General features: G+C 35.2%; 1 protein-coding gene across 9 annotated transcripts in view; it reads left to right on the top strand.

Annotated features, from left to right (window-relative positions):
* The window catches only part of PPHLN1 (periphilin 1), a 116949-nt gene that overhangs the window by 48901 nt on the left and 43862 nt on the right, over nucleotides 1-24186 (top strand). For 7 of the 9 annotated variants that reach the window (XM_004428905.3, XM_014786383.2, XM_004428907.3 and 4 more), the window contains 4 exons: nucleotides 3360-3571; nucleotides 12756-12812; nucleotides 15290-15369; nucleotides 21677-21796. In XM_004428905.3, coding sequence (XP_004428962.1) covers nucleotides 3360-3571; nucleotides 12756-12812; nucleotides 15290-15369; nucleotides 21677-21796 — 469 coding nt within the window. The remainder of the gene's footprint in view (nucleotides 1-3359; nucleotides 3572-12755; nucleotides 12813-15289; nucleotides 15370-21676; nucleotides 21797-24186) is intronic. The other 2 variants (XM_014786382.2, XM_014786380.2) reach the window with 1 other exon arrangement.

The following is a 24186-nucleotide window of genomic DNA, read 5'->3' as shown; positions in this document are numbered from 1 at the left end:
AGTTTTAGAAGTTTCCATTATAAAAGTAGTACAATCACATTATAGAAATAATACGAAAAGAAAGGAAAAAATTCCTACTGAGTTTACTAGGAATAAGTTTACTAATGAAAGCATTATTCGTTTTCTGATGAATTATGTGCTTTAAAAACTCATTGCATTCTCTCATTAGTTATGCCAAAGAATTAGAAGTAAATCTATGAAAGGGTTTTGTTTAGGTGTAAGGTTAAGATGTAAGGTTGCTTAATTTGCCCCTGCCATATTGTCTTAATTAAAAAAAAATCTAAGCTTTTGAATATCCATTTTACCTAAATTTATCATAAATTATAGTGGAAGACAAAAATTTAAGAAAATTAGGACTCAACTGTTTCATGTCATGTGCACTGCTAGCACCTTATAGTAGCTACAAGTGCCCACCATTACTCATAGTAGCTGTATGTATACCTCTGTCGGTGATGGAAGGAAATTACACAGTGATAAGCATTAAGACACTCATCTCATTTATGGATTATGGATTGTTTTGATAATTGCTACTGTTTTTCCCTCAAAGATAGAAACTCTCTCGGTTGACATTTGAAATCACATGCAAACTACCTTAAAGTTGGGTGTTATGCCAAGAAAAAGAAGGAATTCAAAGTATTCTGCAGCATTTTGAGCCTAGAAAAAGTCAGATGTGTGCACACATATAAATAGAGGAAGAGAGAAAGGAAACATGTTAATGGAGATAAGAAAGGCATTCTGACAGAAAAGTATGCTGTTTGCAGTTCTATCTAGTATTCGCTATGTTGACCTTGGAAGTTTAATCCTCTTTTATGGACTAGAGTAGTGTTTCCTTTTTTAGCACCTTTAAATTGGTAGCAATTTCCAGTCTAATCCAAATTGTATAGTATTTATGATGAGGCTTATGTGTCTTCGATTTACCCTCATTTTCACTACTGGGTAGGATCCTTTGCCTATTTGATAGAGAAAACTTAAAATAACTTGGGTTATCTTAAATATTTATTCAATGAGATGATACATCTTTTTGTCTGCTCTGAGACATTAAAATCGGACATATACTTTGCCCAAGCGTATCCAGCCACCCAGGCCACGCTCATAGTTCTGAACTGTGCTGTTGTGGTTTTACCGCCACCTGGTGTCAGAATTAGGAAACTGTAGTTCAGCATTTTGTCTCCCCCGGACCCCCTCACCTGCCTCGGGGAAAGTAGGCAGCCTTTCTTCTGAATGTGGACGTGCTCTTGTCTATCCCTTAAGTAAGTGATCAATAAGAGCTCATTTGGTTTCAGTGTAGGAAACTTTTATTCTCCTTCTTGGAGCACTCTTTCCTTGGTTTCCCTGATAACTTACTCATGAGTTTCCCTCATGTTTAACTTACTCATGAGTTTCCCTCATGTTTCTGTGGCCATTCTGTTTCATTCTTCTTGGACAAACCATTGCTCAGTGTGGTAGTTTTCTAGTCATAGATTCTGGGTCCTCTGCTCTTTTTATCGTGTGTTTTCATCCATACCTAAGGCTTTAAATACTGCCTAATTACAGGCAAATTTATAATTATATGAAAATTTATAGTAATAGCCAAAAATCTCTTCTGGTCTTGTCACGAGTGATACTAGTTGCCTGCCAAGATGTTACATGAACATCTCAGACTTAACATGTTTGAGTCTAAATGTGGGTCCCCTACCCCATCTCTATTTCTCAAATCTGCTTTTCTCATTTCAATAATGTATCATGCCAAAATTCTGGGAATCAGCTTAACATTGTTTGTTTGTCTCGCACACTCCTTGGTCAAACATTAACCATGTCCCATTGAGTCTACAAAGGTCCGTTCTTGTGTGTGTTAAATTTGTGACCCCTCCCCTGCTCACACCTCATCTAAACTACCACTGTCTCTTGCCTGGACTGAGTAGGTTCCTAATTAGTCTCCCTGCATGTACTCTTGACTGTGTTCACGTGTTTTATGTTTATTTGTTTAATATCAGCCTCTCTTAGTAGCTGGAGAGTTCTGTGATGGAAGGGACTGTGTGCATTTGGTTCACCACCGGGTCCCCAGCACCTGGTACAGTTCCTAAAACCTGTGTAATACATATATAGCCACTCTGGCTCTCAGTGATGTTGATATGACTCCCGTCGTTTTAGTGATTGAACTTGAATGTATTAGAATCTCTTTAATGCTTTATTTCAATATTAGTATTCTGTCCAAGTTCATTTATCATAAATGAGTTTTAGCTGTTTTCTGCTTTTGCCCAGAGAAACTTAATTGTATCTGTAAGGGCAATATATTTTGGGTATTAATCAGCTAATGACAATAACCTACTTATATATTGGGGACTACCGATCAGTATGCTAAAATTATTTTTTAAGCATTTGAAATTTCATGCCATTGGTTTGTCTCTAAGCATTCTGTCTGAAATTTAATGTTCTTTAATTTTAATATGGAGGTACATTTGCTAAATCTTAATTAAAACTTGTTTGACTCCAAGTATTCTTTTACATAGAGGCTCATGTCTTGATGGTTTTATTTAATAATTTTGCTTTGCTTTGATGTTTTAAAGATGGTTTTGCTTTATAAAGTTTTATTACTCAGACTTATTTTCTGCTCTGAGTTGATGATGTTGCTTAATAAAGAAATTTAATTAGTAAAAGTAGAGGTGATTTATAAAAAGTTGGTGTTTAGAGATGGGCAACAATCTGCATACTAAGGATACAAACTCAGAGAGCAAGGATTAATAGGTATATAGCAGGGTTTCTCAACCTTGACATTATTAACATTTTGGATCAGATAGTTTTTTGTTGTGTGTTTGTGTATGGGAGCTGTCCTGGGCATTGTAGGATTTTAGCAGCATCCCTGGCCCTTACCCACCAGTAGCACCCCCTTCTCTCCAGTTGTGACAACAAAAATGTTTACCGACATTGCCAAATTGTCACCTGGGAGGCAAAATTGTACCAGTTGAAAACCAGTAGTATGTACTATACTTAGAGGGGGATAGTAGGCCATGAAATGTCTCCCTTGGGGAATCTTTGGCATTCCCTGGGTGTCTTTGAAAGTATGGTAGCTGTGTGGTATACTATTAATGGCAAACAGAAATAGAGACTATATGACTGTATATTTTTCACTTTTTAAAATTTCTATGCTTGCTTAGAATAAAGTGGCTTTTGAACTTAACTACTTGCTTCTACCCCAAACTGTGAAAAAATAATGCATTTTAAATAGTTTTTCAGGGATAAAATTTCATTTTGCTGACTGACTTCGAAAGTCAGGTGGTGGTAGAAAAAGGGAACTAAGATTATAACATAAATAAAGAGTAGCTTGTAATCAAGAGTTTTTGTACAGGTTATAATTAACTTATTTTACTTTTTCTTCCAAGGGACATGAGAGATGGCTTTAGAAGAAAAGGTTTCTACTCTTCCCATTATGTGAGAGACCGGTCTCCTCATAAAAGAGACACACCTTTTTTCAGAGAATCACCTGTAGGCCGAAAGGAGTCTCCACACAGCAGATCTGGATCCAGTGTCAGTAGTAGAAGCTACTCTCCAGAAAGAAGCAAAACATACTCTTTCCATCAATCTCAACATAGAAGTATGTATTTTTAAGACTTTTTCTTTTGCAACGTGCACCTATGAGAACGTAGAGTCAGATTGCCTTATAGATGTTGTAAGAAATATATCTTCTTAACTTTTTATTTTGAAAATTTTCAAACTTTTAGAAACGTGAAAAGAATAGTATAATGAACACTAAGTTGCAGGCCGCATGGCATTTCCCTTCTAATTCTTCAGCATGGAAGAGATGTGTTTGTAATCATGTCAGAAAGTCATACACCTCCTGTATTTTCTGCTAATTCCTGTGCCGGTCCAAACTCCTTAATATTCTGTCACTAGATGATATCTCTATATATCTGATAGTATATTTTTCATAACAAATATCAGTGGTTTCCCCTACATATAAGATATAGCTTTATAGAATTTAGAGCTAAAACCTACGTTAGCGTCATTCTTTTCCAACTTCCTTTTTTTTTTTTTTTAAATTTGGAGTGCCTGGGCATACATGGCATTCTGTGCATGTTGTCTGGGCTGAATTGCTCAGTATGTTGAAATAAATAAACAAAACAACTTATTGTCTAGATAAAGCGTTTCTGTATTATCTTCTAGACTCTACTACCTGCAGTTGAGGTCATTCAGAAATTTCCTCATGCCTTCTATATGAAAGGCACTGTGTTAGATAGAAAGATATTCCTGTCACCAAGGAACTAGAGTATGTATGTATTTTCCCCTAATACCAACTTTATCAATATGTAAATATAACTTTGATATAAGAATTGATATGTCATAAATGAGTTAAGATGACATGAGCAGGTCAAGGTAAGAGAGATTCTCACTCTGGGGATTGGAAGAACATGTTGTAGGGGAAATGATATTTGGGTTCATCTTTTATTTCAGGTTTCTACAAGTGGAGAAGTATCTTCTGGGGAGAAGGAATTATAAGCCAAAGTACAGAAACATCTAGGATAATTCTTTATCTTTCCTTTTAACTTCCTTCCTATTAACTGTTTTTTCCCCCAATAATAAGAGTTTTACTTCAACAGCCTTTGCCTCCTGCATGTTGAGATTATTTCAGGTCATCAGATTGTCTCCATTGTAGCTGTTGCTGGATTCCTGTATTTAATAAACATTTATCAATTTTCTATTTTCAGAGCTTGGTAGGGAGGGGCTTCCAAAAAGCATATTTTTGGATACATGTGTATGAATGGTCATGTAGGAGTTAAGAATGTTATTTGAAGGATTTAAAACAAACATAGTCACTTACATATGCCTTATTGCTTAAAATGCTTTCAGAGTAGTTCCTGGTAACTGAACTTTACCATGGAGTTCAGTGTTAAGTTTGATATTTTCTCATTTGCTTCACTTCCTTCTTCCCTCCCACCCCCTGTCCTCCTTTAAGAAGATAAACAATCTCTAAGCTCCAGTGCACGCTCATATGCACAGACATAAATATCATAATTAGCTGGACACCTTCTAAGAACATATTTTTTTGGATGTGTATTACTTAAATCCCGAGCTATTAATGATTTGATTAAGAGGAGAAACTTATCTTTGGAAACTGATTATAAAGCCTTTTTAAGAAAACATGAGTAAAATGGAAGCTTGAGATTCTTTTTTTTTGGTGAGGAAGATTGGCCCTGAGCTAACATCTGTTGCCAATCTTCCTCTTTTTGCTTAGGAAGATTGGCTCTGAACTAACGTCTGTGCCCACCTTTCTCTCTTTTGTATGTGGGATGCCGCCACAGCATGGTTTGATGAGTGGTGTGTTGGTCCACACCCAGGATTCGAACCTGCAGACCCTGGGCTGCCGAAGCAGAGCATTTGAACTTAACTATTACGCCACCGGGCTGGCCCCAAGATCCTTACTTGACAGCTTGTGGTGAAGCTATTAAGTCACTTAAGATAGTTATTGGTGAATTAGCCTTATTTTTTATTTCTCCTCTAAAACAAATTTCTAGAGAGGCATCTTTTGTCTGCTTTCAGCCTGGTAGTTAGTGGCCAACACTCTAAAATCTTGAGATGAAATGTGGAGGATCCACAAGGTGATGCTTCTGTCTTAGGGTTTCCACTATACTTTCCCCATCCTTGGAGGTCTAATACGTTTAATATCTGGAGTGATGAAAAGATGATACAGGAAGTTCAGAGACTAAAATATGGTGTAAATTGAATGAAATAGAGCATACGACTTTGTTAATGCCTTCATGTTTATTTTCTTAAGTCATTTAGCTTTGAAAGTGAAGTTCTTTAATCAAGAAAAAAAGTTTGTTCTGGGAAAATTCTCTTTGCAGGTTACTTTCATTAATGCCTTAACTATTTGGGCTGAACTATTAAAATGTTTTTCTGTACTTTTATTTAAATAGTTTTCAGAATAGTTACATAAGATCATCTTGCAAAAAGTTAATGGAGAAGTCTTATTTTAAACAATAAATGGAAGAAGTTATTGTTATTTTACATATTTGTGTATTTGTGGTACCAGGTTTTGCTTTAAACCTAAATGTCACGAAGATTGATGACACTTAGTTTTTTCTTCAAAAAAGGACTGAGAAACAGGGTCCTTCGATTATCTGTCATTTAAACTGGGTTAATTAGCAATAATGTATTAATTTACTTTTAATGTAAATTGGAATTTTGACAAAGGTTTTAAATGTTTCTATAAATAACAGGTAAAAATAATTTTATTACTCCTTATGCTCTAGTTTTGCTAATTTTTTAACTTTTAACTTTTTGCTTTTTGTTTATACTTTTCAGAGTAATTTTACTTATTTTAGTGATCACTAGTAGTTTGGCCATGGTAACCATTTAAAGACTAATTCTTAATAATTCTTCTGTGCATTTAATATGTCTCTTATGTGCTTAATTATAAGCCACAGAATGATTTTTAGCTTTTTCATCTCAACTACGTATTGTCCATTTTGTGCTTACATGTCCACACGTGTATTTAAATTTCTTCTACTTAGACTTTTGGGTTAGTCCTATGGAACTTTGTACTGCTTCAGACTAATTATTCTCCTAAAGCAAACTGTTGTTCTCATTTTGTGTTTTACATGTAAGAATTTTCTGCCTGTAACTTGAACTAACCTGGTCATACTGTGACTACAATATTATGTTTCGTTCATTTTTGTTGTCCATATTTACATGCTAACAGTATAGGTTGTACAAGTTAACCTCATTTCCTTTCCCCTTGTTTATTATGATATTGTTCTAGTTAAAATTGTTTTGTTATATACCTTGTGTATTTTTACTTGAAGTTTATTTTTATTCTGATTAATCTAACCAAACATCTTCCCATTTGCCAACTCCCTCAGCTATGTATTTCCTTTTTTTCTCCCCTTTCTCAAATGAATGTCATTGTTTTCCTATCTTATACTTTTGTTATTTACCTTTTTTAGGATAGCGTTAATGGTGACATCAGAGATTACAAGTTCAGTCTTCCATACCTGTTCTTTGTTAAAGTATTTCCTATGATGTTTACTGTATCATGATCCAGTCCTTCCATCTTTCTACAGCTCATTTTTTATAAAACAATTAAAATCTTTTCCTGTAACATCTACATAATGCTAGTTATTTGTCTTAGAGCCATGAAGATATTTCTTCTTTTTATGTTGTTCATCTTTTATGTATTTGAAGAGTACCATCTTAATCTTCATGATTATTTTTTCTAGGTTTAAATATATTTAGTTTCTTCAGCTGTTTCTTTTATTTTACATCCTTTTCAGATCTTTTGCTTTCCAAATTTTTTTTCTGTTCAAGTTGTGATGCTAAAAGTGAACTTTTATTTTGTCAACCACATTGTATTATTGGCCCTTATGGGACTCTAGGCAACTGAAACCTAAGCCATTTTCACATGTATTGCTCTTAAACAAAATGCCCTTCAGCCTGTACTTTTTTCGGGTGCAATTGTTTGTGTGTAGTTAATGCGTTAAAAAAAATCTAGGAATGCTAAATTTTATCTAATTAACTTTGGCTTATTATTGTGTTCCATAGATGTCCTAAAATCTCATTTAGTCATCGTATATATTAGCAGCAGATAAAAACAGCTTTGTTTTACCTGCACATAAGTATGCTTTATGTGTTTTGTGTTAATCATTAATAATTATGTTGAGTAGCATAAGGTCAAATATGGAAACCTCTAGAGACCTCTCTCTGTGGACCTCAACCATTTATCTGCATTGTTTGCTGTTATTTAAGCGGTTGTGATTCCCCCATCTTGTCTTCCTTTCCACTTGAGGAAAGTGAGTGGAAGACTTTGTCAGGTGCTTTCTGGAAACTCAAGTTACAAAGCATTTCCTCTATCAAAGCAGTGACATAAAGATTGCCTTGCTTTGTTTTTGTGAATCCATTGTGACTGCTAGGGATGAATATGTAAATACTTAGAAACTACCTCTTTGTTAATTCATTCTAAACATTTGCTATGGATTAATGTCAAATTTACCAGTGATGCTCATTTATTAATTAGGTTGTGTGACATTTTGGTTGAATTTTTAAAATATCATTACTATGGAAGATGTGCAAATTTATTGTTTTTTTGATCTTGTATCTGATTTTCTGTAGCTCTGATTTTGGGCCCTTCCTCCCCTTATTTTCTTGATATCATCAATCATTGTTAAGAATAGAAGATATTTTAAAGAAAGACTATTATTCATCAACATTTATTCTTTTCTGAAAGCACACCTTCTAAGATAACTGAAAATGTACAAGAGTTAAAAAACTATTTTGAGAAGAGTATATTTGGAAGACAGATTCCATTATTGAACTTCAATGTAATGGGAAAAGACACCTGTCTTCAGACTTGTTGGCTGTGAATAAATTTGGAAGTCCACCTAAATTTTTGGATTATAGCTGAAATTCCAATAAAATTTGGAGGTTTAATTCTGCCTTTAGAACGAAGGCTTTTCTGTGCAGGCTTAGAGTGGTAATGGAAATATAGAAATGAGACTTTATCATCAGGTCGTGTTCATTAGGCAGTGGGAAGGGAAGATAAACTTGTTCTCATAGCAGCTGAATATCATAGTGTTTCTTTGTCTTGAAAGTCACTGTATTTATGTTCAATACTCATACAGTCTTTTATTCAATGAAAGTATATTTCACGTAAGTGATTTGCCAAGCAAGACAGACCCAGTCTTTGCCCTCTGAGTTTATGACCTAGTGAGGGAGACAAAAAAGTCATCACACAGGAATAAACATTTTAGGTGCTATCTGAAGGATGGGTAGAAGTTGGTGGAGGAATGCAAGTGGAGAAGGATTATTGAGATGAGCTGTACCATGTGGAGTACTTAAAGAGTAATTTAATATTTTCCTGAAAGATCTTGGACTTTTACCTGGTCCAGGCTATGAATGTGCTATTGAATTAGATTCTACAATATACTCTTCTTGTTTGAGAATTCATTGTTTACTTACAAGAGAGCTTTGGCTGTGAGTTCCCTGGGTGAATTCTAGAGGTATAGCTATAGCTTTTCTGGCATCTAAGTGGTCAAGGATCTAAAACAGTAATCAATTAATGACGTTTCCATATGTGTAGGCATTTATAGCATCCTTGTTTTAGGACTTAGTATGTTCTGTCAGTTGCACACATTCATAATATGTGCAGGTGGTGTAATGTTTTATTTATGTTTTTAAATGTAAGCCCGTGTGGTTTTAGCTGATGTATTAAAGGAGAGTTCTATTCGGAAGTGCACTTCCAAGTATTAGTAGTTAATACGCCTTTAACTTGTTGCATCTCTAATCTTCTAAGGATGACTGTTAAGGGGAAGCAGAGATGGTGCAAAGCTTTCTCTACCCCTCTGTCTGGTTGGGTTTTTTTTCTATTGTTTTTTGGTGTCTTTATCACAAGAGCATTTTTCTTGTGTCCCCTCCATTTTCTGTTTCATATCTTCTTGAATAAACCAGTAGATCTCTGGGAAATCATGTTCTTCCTAACCAAGAGCCCCAAATTTGCATATCTTCATCCATGATCCAGAAAAATAAATCATTTCCTTAGTATCTTTGTAGCCACCACGTCTTCATTTGTTCATATCTAAATTTCTCTTTCAAAGCGTCAGCTATCAAAGGAGAGATGAGTGTACTACCTGTGCTATGGAGTTTGTTTTATTGATAAGACTTTCATTCAGAAGTATCTGTTTTATTGATAAGACTTTCATCCAGAAGTATCTGTTTTCTTCCTATCTGTTAGGCACTGTACCAAGAATTTAAGAGTTTGCAAGACATAGCCCCTAACTTTATCATCTCTAATGATGATTTTAATTTTTTCCCCTAGTAGTGTCTTTTGTTCCTACATGGGTTATGAATAATTAATAACACGATAAGATTGGATGAGTCTAGTTAGGTTCATCATTGCTTTCATCAGGAAAACACGTCAGGAAGAAAGTATATTTGTGAAAGTTCATATGAGATTTACAGTTCGATATTCAAAGAGTCATCAAATATTGTTAATATTTATATTCTTATCAGCTGTTATTTCAAAGAGTACCAAATATTGTTAAATTCTTACAGAACTTCTAAATGCTTGTTGGAACATTAAGTTGCTTCTCTGGCTTTGATTTCATTTGTATAGGAAGAACTTTATACCTGATCTATGGAACCAGTATTAGAAATTTCCCTTCATTTTCTTCCTCCCCATTTATTCTTTCACTCACCAATATATTGACTTGGATTTTGGTTTCCATACTGTCACCTTCCGAATTTTCCTTTCCTAATTTCTTTCCGTCATCCTAATTTGGAACTCCTCTTCTTTAGCAAGTCACAGCAAGGACAGGCGTGTGTTGAGCCTTTTTGTCCAGCTTTCAAGCAGGGAGTTAGTGTCTGCTTACTAAGATGATGTCTGAGATGAATTTGAGGTAATGACTAAATAGCTAAGGAGTAGCATTCTGTCAGTTAGAAATATAGAAGTGTGAGTGGAAGAAGTGGATTTGAGAGACATTTGTATTCACAGTATTGGTTGTTGCCACCTAAGAATGGGAGAGCAAAAAGGATTGAGGTTAGGAGGAACACTTACATTTACGGACAACAGCCAACAGAAGAAAGAGAAAGATGCAGTTAGGAAGATGGAGGAGGACAAACACAGAAGTACAAAGACATGAAAACCAAATGGCAAAATACTAAGAAAAACTTGCTTATAAATCGTTAAAATGCTATAGTAGAGGAAAAGAAGAAAGACCTTTAGTTTTAAAATAAACAGATCATTGAAAACTCCGGGATGAAGAGTTTAAGCACAGTGGGGTTGTTTCTATTATTTCTTGTTGTATTTTAAAAAAAGATACTCTAAAACTTAGTGGATTGAAACAACCACTTATTTGTTTATGATTCTGCAATTTGAGCTGGGTTCAGCTGGGTGGTTTTACTAGTCTGTTAGGATATTATTAAATAGCCCAGGCCTGTTAAAGGCAATATGGATAGGAATCTGTAGTTAAATGTGGAAATTTCTACAAATATGGATAGGAATCTGTAGTTAAATGTGGAAATTCCTACAATGTCTCTGAAATTTGCAATCAAAATCAATAAATACAGCACCATTGGTGTGTGAGTAAACTGACTCTTCAGGGGAAAAAAACACTGATTTGTGACATTTGCCAATATCCATGGAGTGAATATACCACCACGACTGATTTCAGGCTACCAGTGTGGAATCACTCAGTTTGGAAGAGATATGGACAGTCCACTCTCACCAGCTAGTATGAGCCAGCCCTAGACTCCAGACACTCCTGTAAAATATCACTGTCCTAATCTCTTCATCTACAAAGAATTTGAGGCAGGCTAACAAAATAAACACTTAATAAAACAGGATTAAGTAAATGGATGAAGGATTTCGTGTAAAAGGGAAATAAGGATATGAAAATAAAAGTAAGAGTAAAGTTAGTAGTATATGAAATAAATGCGTATGATAAGGCTCTCAACAGTTGCTGTAGGTGAACTAAGAATTTGCCTAAAGCAAAGAGGAAATGAGCAATAATAGTGTTCACAGTATACCTCAGATAAAAGCAAATCGGCTGCTGAGGAGGAACAAAAATTTTCCTAATGACAGATCAGTGAAAACTGAGAGAAGGAAAGTACATCTTCAACAACATTCTTGCAAAAAGTAGGATGGCAGTATTTGCATGATATTTCTTACAACATTTTTTAATTCAAGTTGCTGACAATGCCGTAACAATTCATAAAAAGTGTGTTATTTTCTCAGAAAAAAGGTAAAATTGACAATTTGGGATCTATAATAGAAGAATTTGAAATAAATGTTAACGAGTTTGCATTTTATTGGAAAGATATCTGGGAGCTCCTACTAGTATATTTAGGCTATTTAGAAAGCTGATTCTATCTCCATCATTAAGAGTTTGCAGGTAAGAAAGCTAACAAAATATTTACAAGATTTTAAATATGAGATAATTAGGGGTTCAACCAAGACAGTAGCTGTGGATTTGTTTATAAAGAAAATCATTTACAGTCATGTGTTGCTGAACAACAGGGTTATGTTCTGAGAAATGTATCTTTAGATGATTTCGTCATTGTGAGAACATCAGAGTGCTCTTATACAAACCTAGATGGTATAGCCTACTACACATGTAGGCTATATGGTACTGATCTTATGGGATCACCATGGTATATGCAGTCTGTTGTTGACTGAAGCGTTGTTATGCGGCACATGACTATATGAGAAAGTTTGTATAAAAAGAATTAGCAAGATTTAGTAATAGGCTCTTGTTGAGAGCAAGTCAGAATGACTACTTGCAGATAACCATTGTAAGCGCAGGGAACTGATATGATATGCTATGAAAACCTTCCCAGTGTTCTTTTTGATTTCTAATGGTGATTCATCTTTCACTATTGATTTTTTGGTGTCATTGTTTAACCAGTCCTTTGAATGTCAACTTGAGATTAGACTAGGTGCTTACAATGAAGAGTAAGACAGGATCCCCATCTTCAAGTTTCAGCATCTTATCATTTTCTCATTCCTTTCTGCCCATGCTATCCTTGGTTAGCCTCATCTTCATAGTTCATTGTTCTTGGACCCAATTAGCTTCTGATCTTAAACAGAGATTTTCTTCTGTTCTGTTATTTATTCCTCTTCAGTGGTTGCTCAGGCAACCCAACTTGAAGGCAGGGTAGGAAAGAGGTTAGAGTCACCAGCAAATGCTCAGAAGTTCCTATTCTCATCAATCCTACTTCTGGGTTCTTCTCTTGTTCCTCCTGGGCACAGAGGTGCTGGTGTTAATTCCTCCCTGCCCACCTTTCCCTAGAGTCCGTGCGTGCTGGTGCCTCCTACAAACGGCAGAATGAAGGAAAGCCAGAAAGAGGTGAGTTTTGAGTTAGATTTTGATTTGCGATTGTGAAGGGGTGGGGGACTTGAATTGATAGAAGTTATAGAAATGGGAAAAGTGTGTAACTGCTCCATTAGTCTACTGTCGGAACCAGAGTTGAATAGCAGTAGACTGGGGTAATAGGATTTGGGGGGATATATGGGTTGGTTTTCTGGGCTAGCCCTTCCTGGTCAGGAACAGCCGCCTCATTGGAGGTTGAGATCTGTAGAAGAAGGTCATTGGCAGATAGGACCTGACAACAGTAGGATCAGGGGATTTCTATTTACCTTTTCTGTGCTTTTTCTGCTGCCATCTGTATCATCCTTTTTCTTTATCTTTTGCTTCTTGCCTGCCCTTCCACTTCATGCAACAGGTATATATGAATATATGTGGATATGTCATAAATCACCTGCCCTACCCTTCAGCATTCCTTTGCTTTTGCACACTGAGTTTGGTTGAAATCTGCTTAAAGTAGCCCTTATGCAGCTAAATTCAGGAAAGATCCCAAGTCTACACTTGGGCATCATACTTGGCATACCTGTAGTGCTGATGTCTTATTTGTAAAGGAAATGCTACGTAAGAGATTAACAGATGCTCATGAAAGACTTTTTTCTGTGTCTAGCTGCTATGTGCCAAAATTGAGCCTATAATTATGCCTTTAATTAGGATAGTGTGCTGTGCTGAATGGTCCAGCTGCTCATCTTCTTTTAAAGAATTGCTTATCAGAGTAGGATGGGGAGGTCATTGTATCCTAAGAGTGGGAAAATAATTCATCTTTTTACCCAGTTTTTAAGTGCCTGCTCTTTTCTTAAAGGAATCAAGCTAGGTAGGTCCTAGACATTCAGAAATAAATAAGCTATGATACTTGTTCCTCTAGGAACTTTGGTGCAGTGGCGTAGACTGACAGTGTCACAGCATGATGTGGAATTTGCCACATGCAATGGAAATATAATAGGAAATGACTAAACAAACCATGCTTTTAGTCATTTGGGGGTGTACTGATGGTTGGTATCATTTTACTTTAGATTTTTAAGGTCTACGAGAACTTTTAAACTTGCTTAGTGTGAAAGCCTCTTAATGATACCACAGGTTAAAAGATTCTAGGAATATGTGTTTTTTAAGACTGTTGGAGCTTCAGAGTTGGAATACTGTGCCTAGAGCAGTTCTCAACCTCGGCACTATTGACATTTGAGGCCATATAATTCTTTGTTGTGGAGGGCTGTCCTTTGCATCTATAGGATGTTTAGCAGCATCCCTAGGCTCTACTTACTATGTGCCAGTGGCACTCTCCCACTTGTGAGAATCAAAAATATCTTTACACATTGCCAAATGTCCCTGGGGAGGGTGGAGGGGTATCTTGAGAAAGCCTTTGCGAGTCTGCAGAACATTGGAAAAAAATGTTATTGACTACTGCCCTAGGTGGGTGGAAGGCTTTGAGCCTCCAGGCCCTTACTTAGCTATCTTTGTCATAGCAGGAAGCGCTTAAGAGGCTTTTTGACTGAAGCTGGCTCTGCCTCAGTTTCAGGGTTGTTTTGTCTCTGCTTTTGCTCTTGACTGCTTTCCTGGCCTTAACCCACCGTTCAGCCTTAACCAGCTTCTATGTCACTCCACACTTGGTGCCACTTTCTCCTCTTCTCTGTAATTGTCAGTTTTGCTAACAATTAAGAGCAGAGGATTTATGTTATATTTGACATATGTAGATAGTTTAATGAAATCTTTTTCTATCAGCAGCTTATTATTATTTAACTAAACACATTTTTGTTGTTGTTGTTGAACTGGCTACAGTAATATTATTTAAATCTATTTTCTGGCTTAAGTTTCTGTAAAAATAATGGTATACATAGAGCACTATGTGAATATCTGAAATGCCTAAAGATAAAGGCTAGTGACTTTATCTCATACAGATTTATTTTTAACCATTTAACAAGTATTTGGGTACTCATTTGTACCAGGCACTGGATTAGTAGTGTCCTAGGTTATAGTGTTCTAGTTTTTATTTTTTAAACTATCTCAACATTTTAGGGATACCTGCTAAATTTCCTACATGCCTCTCTTTGAGCTACCACTTAATTAGCTAGTTCTCTTTGGTGGTATCTGTATAATAACTACCCTTGGATCTTGTGATTTATTAAAAACCAGCTTTTAGGAACTTGTAGGAGGAAGCATTTATGATTTTAAAATGCTTTTTGCCTTTCTTGAGGTTTTCTCAGTGGCTCTCTGCTTGCTAGCTGGCATTGGTATGGCCTAGATTGCCATATATGTTGTCTGTTGGTTCTAGGTTATTTGAAATTTTTGATGGTGCCCAGCCTCTGAGAGAGATAGTGGATTCAGACATTAACAGATTTAACTTAATAGTGTAATGAAAATTTCAATACTAAAGTAAGTGTCTGACGCCCCCCATTTATTCAATTACAAAATAACACTAATTGAAAACAAATGAACTAGAAAATTGCATTTGATATTTTCTTATATAGGTAAAGAGAGACCTGTTCAGTCTTTGAAAACATCGAGAGACACTTCACCCTCAAGTTCTTCAGCGGTTCCTTCATCAAAGGTTTGTTATAGTTCTAAAATTAATTTAAAGAGGAATCACAAAATAAATGACAGGGAGTGTCTAGCACAAATGCTTTTATTCTTTACTGTCATACCTAATTGGGGGGGGGCATTTGCTGCATTTAAAAACTTGAATTTTAAGTAACTACAATTTGAAAGTAGCTACCAGAGTAAATGAGCAATTTCCTCATAGAATTTTTTCCACAGGTTATGCTAAAATTAGTACTTACTATGGCCCTTGCTCATCTTGACCATAACCAGGTGGGAATGAATATTCAGATGGGGCATATTTGATAGACTGTCTTTTATTTTGGAAGAGGGGGTTTAGTCAGAAACCTAACATTTATTGTATAACTACTTGATTCTAGATACTATAGTAAGTATTCTCTTATTACAGAAATCCTATGATATAAGTAGGTATATATCTCCATTTTGTAGCAAAGGCTCAGAAGTTAAATAGTTTTCTCAGATTATTTCACTAGTGAATTCTCACAAACAGTTAAAGAATACCAATACTTCTCAAACTCTGCCAAAAAATAGAAGAGGAAGGAACACTTGCAAACTCATTTTACGAGGCCAGTATTACCTTAATACTAAAACCAGACAAGGACACTACAAGCACAGAAAATTACAAGCCGGTGTCCTTGATGAACATAGATGCAGAAATCCTCAACGAAATATTAGCAAACCAAATTGAACAGCACATTAAAAGGATCATACACCATGATCAAATGGGATTTATTCTGGGGATGCAAGGATGGTTCAACATCTACACATCAACCAATGTGATACACTGCATTAACAAAATGAAGGATAAAAATCATATGATCATCTCAATGGAGGCAGGAAAAGCATTTGACAAAATTCAGTATCCATTCATGATGAAAACTCTGCACAAACTGGATATGGAGGGAATGTACCTCAACATAATAAAGCCTATATATGACAGCCCACAGCTAACATCATACTCAACAGTGAAAAGCTGAAAGCTTTTCCCCTAAGATTAGGAACAAGACAAGGGTGGCCACTCTCCCCACTTTTGTTTTTTTTTTTTTTTTGGTGAGGAAGATTAGCCCTGAGCTAACATCTGATGCCGATCCTCCTCTTTTTGCTGAGGAAGACTGGCCCTGGGCTAACATCTGTGCCCATGTTCCTCCACTTTAAGTGGGACGCCGCCACAGCATGGCTTGACAAGCAGCGCATCAGTGCACACCCGGGATCCGAACCCTGGGCCGCTGCAGCAGAGCGTGTGCACTTAACTGCTGCGCCGGTCCCCACTCTCTCCACTTTTAATCAACATAGTACTGGAAGTCCTAGCCAGAGCAGTTAGCAAGAAAAAAAAAATAAAAAGCATCTAAATCGGAAAGGAAGAAGTAAAACTGTCTCTATTTTTACGTGACATGATATTATATATGGAAAACCCTAAAGACATCACCAAAAAACTGTTAGAACTAATACACAAATTCAGTAAAGTTGCAGGATACAAAATCAATATACAAAAGTCAGTTGTATTTTTATACATTAATAACGAACTATCACAGAAAGAGAAATTAAGAAAACAGTCCCATTTATAATAGCATCAAAAAGAATGAAATACTTAGGAATAAATTTAATCAAGGAGGCAAAAGCTCTGTACACTGAAAACTATAAGACATTGATGAAAGAAATTGAAGACTCAAATAAATGGAAAGATATTTTGTGTTCATGGATTGGAAGAATTAATATTGTTAAAATGTCTATACTACCCAAAACAATCTACAGATTCAGTGCAATCCTTATCAAAATTTCAGTGTCATTTTTCACAGAAACAGAAGAAACAATCCTTAAATTTGTATGGAACCACAAAAGACCTTGAATAGTCAAAACAGTCTTGAGACAGAAGAACAAAGCTGAAGGCATCACACTTCCTGATTTTAAAATATATTACAAAGCTATAGTAATCAAAACAGTATGGTATTGGCATAAAAAGACACACAGATCCATGGAACAGAATAGAGACCTCAGAAATAAGGTCTGAGAAAAGACATTGATGCATATATGGTCAATTAATTTACAACAAAAGAGCCAAGAATATACAATGGGGAGAGGATAGTCTCTTCAATAAATGCTTTTGGACAAACTGGGTAGCCACATACAAAAGGATGAAACTGGATCCCTATTTTACACCACATACGAAAATCAGCTCAAAGTGAAACCATAGAAATCTTAGAACAGTTGGTAAGCTCCTTGACATCATTGTTGTCAATGATTTTTTGGATTTGACACCAAAAGCAAAGGCAACAAATGCAAAAATAAACAAGTGGAACCGCATTGAATTAAAAAGCTTCTGCACAGGGGCCGGCTGGGTGGCGCAAGCGGTTAAGTGCACACCCTCCGCTGCGGCGGCCCGGGGTTCACCGGTTCGGATCCCGGGCGCGCACAGATGCACTGCTTGTCAAGCCGTGCTGTGGCGGCATCCCATATAAAGTGGAGGAAGATGGGCAAGGATGTTAGCCCAGGGCCAGTCTTCCTCAGCAAAAAGAGGAGGATTGGCAGATGTTAGCTCAGGGCTGATCTCCTCACACACACACACACAAAAAACCTTCTGCACAGCAAAGGAAACCATCAACAAAAAGAGGAGGCAACCTACGGGGTGGGAGAAAACATTTGCAACTCATATATCTGATGGGGGTTAATATTCAAAATATGTAAAGAACTTATACAACTCAACAGTAAAAAACTAAAAAATTCAATTAAAAAATGGGCAGAGAAACTGAATAGACATTTTTCCAAAGAAGAAATATAGATGGCCAACAGGTACACAAAAAGGTGCTCAACATCACTAATCATCAGGGAAATGCAAATCAAAACCACAATGAGATATCCCCTCACACTTATTAGAATGACTGTCATCAAAAAGATAAGAGATAACAAGTGTTGGTGAGGGTGTAGAAGAAAGGGAACCCTCTACTGTTGGTGGGATTGTAAATTGGTACAGCCATGAAGGAAAACAGTATGGAGGTTCCTCAAAAAATTAAAAATAGAGCTATATGATCTAGCAATCCACTTCTGAGTATATTTCCAAAGGAAATGAAAACAGGATCTCAAAGAGATGTCTACACTCCTATGTTCATTGCAGCATTATTTGTAATAGCCAAGACATGAAAACAACCTAAGTGTCCCTCAGTGGATGAATGGATAAGGAAGATATGGTGTATATATACACAATGGAATATTATTCAACCACGAGAAAAAAGGACATCCTGCCATTTGCAACAACGTGGTTGGAACTTGAGGGCATTATGCTAAGTGAAATAAGTCAGAGAAAGACAAGTACTGTATGATCTCACTTATACGTGGAATCTAAAAAATCCGAATTCACAGAAACAGAGACAAGAAGGGTGGTTACCAAGGGATGATGGGTGAGGGAAAAGGGAAGATATTGTTCAGAGATTACAAACTTCCAGTATAAGATGAATAGGTTCTGGAGATCTAATTGACAGCATAGTGATTACAGTTAGTAATACTGTATTATATACTTGAAATTTGATAAGAGATCTTAAATGTTTTCACCACAAGAAAGAAATGGTAATTATGTCATGTGATGCAGGTGTTAGCTAATGCTATGGTTGTAATTATTTTGCAATTGAAAAAAAAGTAGGTATATATCTTTGTTTTACAGAAAAGTCTCAGAAATTAAGTAATTTTCTCAAGGACATAACTGCTCTTCACTGCATCATTCTTCTCATTCTTACCTTCCCAGCATCCCAAAACGTGTTGAAAAGATGATCTATGGTTCTAATCCTCAAAACTTAAAAATTTGAAGTGTTGCTGTTTCCATCTGTTCTCTGCAGTTAAGAGGTTCTCTTCACTGACTTCACACTCTGTCTCTATCCATAATGTTGTTACTTCTCTTCTTTCTTCACTTCTTTTTGTTTTTCTGTCCTTGGTATGTTTGGCTTTTCAGCAAGAATACATATCACCTGGCAGTGTGTGCTGGTGTTCAGGGGGCAGCTGCTTCTCTACCTCAAAAGAAAAAAAGAAGAAAATGTCTTTGTGACAACTTGTGTCTTTAGAGCTTTCCCAGAAGTCTGAGGATTCTAGAATGCTGGGTTTTGAATAGGAAAGATTGATTGGATTTTTTTGGTTCTGTCTTACCATGTCAAGGGTGCTTTATCCACCTGAAAGACTGGCTTGTTTTTCTTGTCACGTAGAAATGAAAGAAGAGTAAATAGTACCTGCCCATCCAAGTCACTCTGAATATTTAAATTATGATATATGAAGTATTCATTTCCCTGAACTATGATGCAATGTAAATGTAAGTTACCACATAGGACTTTGTGGTACATTTTAAAACATATTTAGTGGGAAACAAACCATAGTGGGTTTTAGATATTTTCCTCTGACAGTTTACATAGATGTTTGCATTTTTGTCTTAAAATTAGAATTTCAGAATTTTAGATGTATTATTATTTTATGTATTGGGAAAGTGCAGCCTCCTGTGTTCTTTGCGCAGGGTTACGTGGTGGCTGTGGGGGGCTTAATTACCTAGATTTCCTGATTTGGCAGAAGACTTTTTCTTTTAAACATTATGGCTGCCCTCATGTAGGAATAATTTTTCAGAGTTTATTTTCTGCTATTGGAAATTAGTTTCAAATGAGAATTTTTCAAGTGTACAGATTTAATGACAGATGAATAGAAGGATTCAGTTGTAGATTTGGCTTCCTTCTTTACTAGAGATAACTTATAAGGTTTTGTTTTTGCTCTATAGCTTTCTTTTCAAAACAGATATCAAAAAAAAGTGGGGTATAAATTTTTTTTCTTGCATATATTCATGTATGTGTGTTTTTTTCTTCTGACTTTTTTTAAAATCTTTTTAACCTTATTACTAAATAATAATAATATTACTTATACCTTTTTAACCTTATGAATGGGTAGGGCTTTGGAGTGAGATATTTAGGCTTCCTCAGTGGCTGTGGAAACACTCCAGGTGGGTACATTGTTATTATCTTCCAGTAAATATTAGGGATGGCAAGCCAGTAGTTTGGTGAATTGAGTAAGCTATGGAGGGAGGTCAAGGGCCTTGTTCATCTAGAAGACCTAGTTTTAAGTTCCAGCTCAGCATTTTTAAGTTGGGGTAATGAGGTCTGCCTTAGCCACCTTCCTGGAATTCCATTTAATTAAAATACTTTTTTTTGGTTTGCATATAAAAGCACTTTATAAATGGTAGTGTACCATAACATGGGGATTTTTACTGGCACTGTCATCCATAGGAGGTATATTTGAAATCAATTATGTGACTTTAGAGGTAGGGGCAAAATTCGGGGTAAAGGGCCTAGTTTTTGAAAATGTATGCTAATGAAATAGGATGGAATCAGAGAGTTACCATAAGGGCCTGAGGAAAGAATTTTTCTAATTTTTGCCTTAAATTTTTACGTCTTATTCTGTAACATAGGGGAATCATGTGATCCAGAAAAAAACATTTTCTTCATTTTTATATTGACCCCATGAACTGATTGATCTTCTTCAAATATGTTTTAGTATAGCAGATTTATAGCAATGCATGTGGAAAAGAAAGAAAAACTAAAGTACCAAGCGTTATGCTAGCTGCTTTCTGTTACCTCTTGATTCTCACAATTAATTTGTAAAACAGTGAATATTATTAATCTTTATTTTGTAAATGAGGAAACCAAGGCTCACAGTGTCATAAATTGTGTATATAAAATCATCTACCTGTTAAGTGATGAAACTTCCATTCAAACCCAGTTCTGTCTGTAACTCCAAATCCCATACCTTGTTTACTATTGTATGTGGTTTGAAGAAGGAAAGTAGTAGTAGAGATCAAAAAATGAAATTTAAGTGTATAAATTTTGTATCAAGGGTAGGAGTTATATAAATTATTACAAACTATAAAAACAGCATATCTGGACTTTTCTGTTGCTTTGATTAGGAATTTACCTTGATGAAATTTTGGCATTATTTATTTCATTGAATATGATTAAAGGTAGAAAGTTGAAATCAGTATAATGTCTTGCATGTTCTAAATACTGTTAATATATTAGTTAATTGACAGTGTCTTTTGTTCCTTAAATGAATTTCTGAAGGTTTATGTAAATGAATTTGAATCAGATCTAGTCTATATGTCCCAAAGGAATTGCTCCTTAAATTGTGTTGAGTATTTTGAAAAAGCAAGTAAAGAATTTACTTGTTCTCTATATAAATTTGAAGGCTTATATGATTTTAAGTGTAAGTGGGGTATACTTCTTGATGTATTTAAAGTTTAAAAGCCCTTGAGAATTGTAACAGAACTGTTCTTTTGTTTTTATTAGGTGTTAGACAAACCCAGTAGGCTAACTGAAAAAGAACTTGCTGAGGCTGCAAGCAAGTGGGCTGCTGAAAAGCTAGAGAAGGCAGATGAAAGTAACTTACCTGAAATTTCTGAGTATGAGGTAAGGCATAATTTCTCCTTTATGGTTCACATCTGAGAGTTTTGTCTGGATTTTAAATTATGGGTGGAAAATGTGGTTTATTCTAGTATTTTAAAATATATTTGAGGAGAATGTCCTCATGGATTATTAAAATTGACCACACACAGTAATAGTACAGATATGAATGACTCTGAATTCAATAATTATACTGTATATGAATGTCTCTAGTAGTTTAGAAGTGTAAGAATAGTATAAATATGGATGGAGTATAAGGAAAATGCATTATGTATATGCTTCTTTTATGGGCTTTGCTGTTAAACGTATCTCTGGAAATCATGGTAAGCCACTAGTCATAAATCAGTGAATTCAGAACAAAAATCTAATTAGACCTTGGATCTTGGGCTATATTTATATTGCATGTTATATTCTATGCAAATTATCTCATAAATATCCCAAGGAATGCAATTATGCATTGTTTGGGCTACATGTGACCTTTGATGAGTCTTGAGTACTGAAAGATGAGAGCATTTTTGAGTTTATAGAATACTGTTTATGAAATGTTTGTATTAAGATATTTGAAAATGATCTGAAAAATTTCTCTATAACCTATAACATTTCTAATAAAGAAATATGGACATTTAATGGGTAAAATTAAGCTTTTAGAGTCAGGATTTGGTACTAAAGGAATTATTTTGACATGATAGGCAGAGAATATAAAAATCTCTGTACATGACAAATTATGAAGATTTGGTAGATATTTCTGGCTTTTTAATATATTTTTGCATGGCTTTTACTGAAGATCCTTGGACAGAAGAGAGCAAGCATTGAATTTGACATACAAATTATATACCATGTACGTCTTCATACACTATGAAAAGATCCTTTCCAAAGTAGCTGATGTACACTGTTCATAGAATGTACAAAACAGTACAAGCCATTTCCATACTTACACATATAGTCTGATCTGTCATTTAGGTATCAATTGTTCTTAAATAGGTCAAGATTCCTTGTTACTATAGCTGTGATAGTAGATATTTATGCATATTCTCAAGTAAATGTATCAAAAACATCAAGCTGTCTCTCTTTGGTGCTTTTCCAACACCATTTAATAGAGTGGTACATTTAATAGGGTCATTTTGCCTATTTTCTTTAATAATTTAGAATAATGGTTTTTATATTAATAATAGGTATCTGTGCTTCAAAATTGCTGTTTTGGAGAACTGATAATTTTTCTCAGAGTACTTAAAACCAAAAACCTCCAAAAATACTACTTTATTGTTTGCTAAATACTTTATCTTCAGTTAGCAAGGCTTTATTAAGATATATTCATCTTCTCTCCCATCATATTTTAATTCTTAATTAAAAAAAAACTCACTATCTACCTTTCCAAGATTTTAAATGTTCTACTTATATTCTTTTATCATTGTTTGACTGGATCTTGACTCTGAGTAGCCAGTGACATTGGGTCTAGAAAGACTTTTTTTTAACCTCCTTATTTTTTCTCTAAAATATGCCGAGAATTTGCTAGATTTTGAATTAATGAGAAGTAAATAACCATAAAAATATGTAAGTGAGGTCATAGGTCAGACATGATCTTTTGTTGGACCAAAGACAAAGGTGAGTGAGAGAAGGATTGAGATTTCTTCAGTATGTTTGTTACTTAGTGTACATCATTAATGTTGAGCAGCAGCATAAATTTCGTAGCATTGTCTAAAATGTTTTTCAAGTTAGATTGATACTTTGTCATACTGGAAATAAAGCAGTTGGGAAATTTTTAAAATATTATGTCTTTTATTTAAAAACTTAATCCCACCATATTTTATTAACACTGTGCTCAGATAGTAACATTTGTTCTTGGCCAGTTGTTAATTAGTTATTCATTTCAGTGATCTACATTTTTTGAGAAATAGACTTGTTGAGAATTTTCACCTTGGTTCTGTAAATTCAGATCTTATTTGAGAGAATAAGCTGGAAGGAAAGAAGGACTTTGATGCTAGGAAAGAGTTTGACATAGTACTGTGTGTGTGTGTGTGTTTAAATCTAGTTGCGACAATATTTTTATTTTATATTAACTAAATAATGGTTTGTGGACTTCAGAAACATTGTGTAGATTCATTTTTATGAGTAGGGAGAGATTAAATATTTGGGTTTCCAGTTTATCTTCTCTTGCTGCCATCAATAGCTTTAGGCAGTTTGGTTGAGAGACCGTGTAGTTATAAATAAACTCCAGTGAAATTGAAGATAAATTCAGTAATATGCTTAAATATTGAGGAGTGTTGTAGTTCATTCCTATGTTCAGTTTTATACTTTTACGTTTTGGACTGTAATGGAGAATTTCCCAAAATATTTGATAGAATAGTAATTCTGAAGGGTCTGAAGAAGGAAAAACAAGATTCTATTCTATTCTATTC

The sequence above is a fragment of the Ceratotherium simum genome, chromosome 17, assembly GCF_057802395.1.
Source record: "Ceratotherium simum simum isolate JZ-2026a chromosome 17, ASM5780239v1, whole genome shotgun sequence".
NCBI lineage: Eukaryota > Metazoa > Chordata > Mammalia > Perissodactyla > Rhinocerotidae > Ceratotherium > Ceratotherium simum.
This window is presented reverse-complemented; position numbering and strand designations above follow the sequence as displayed.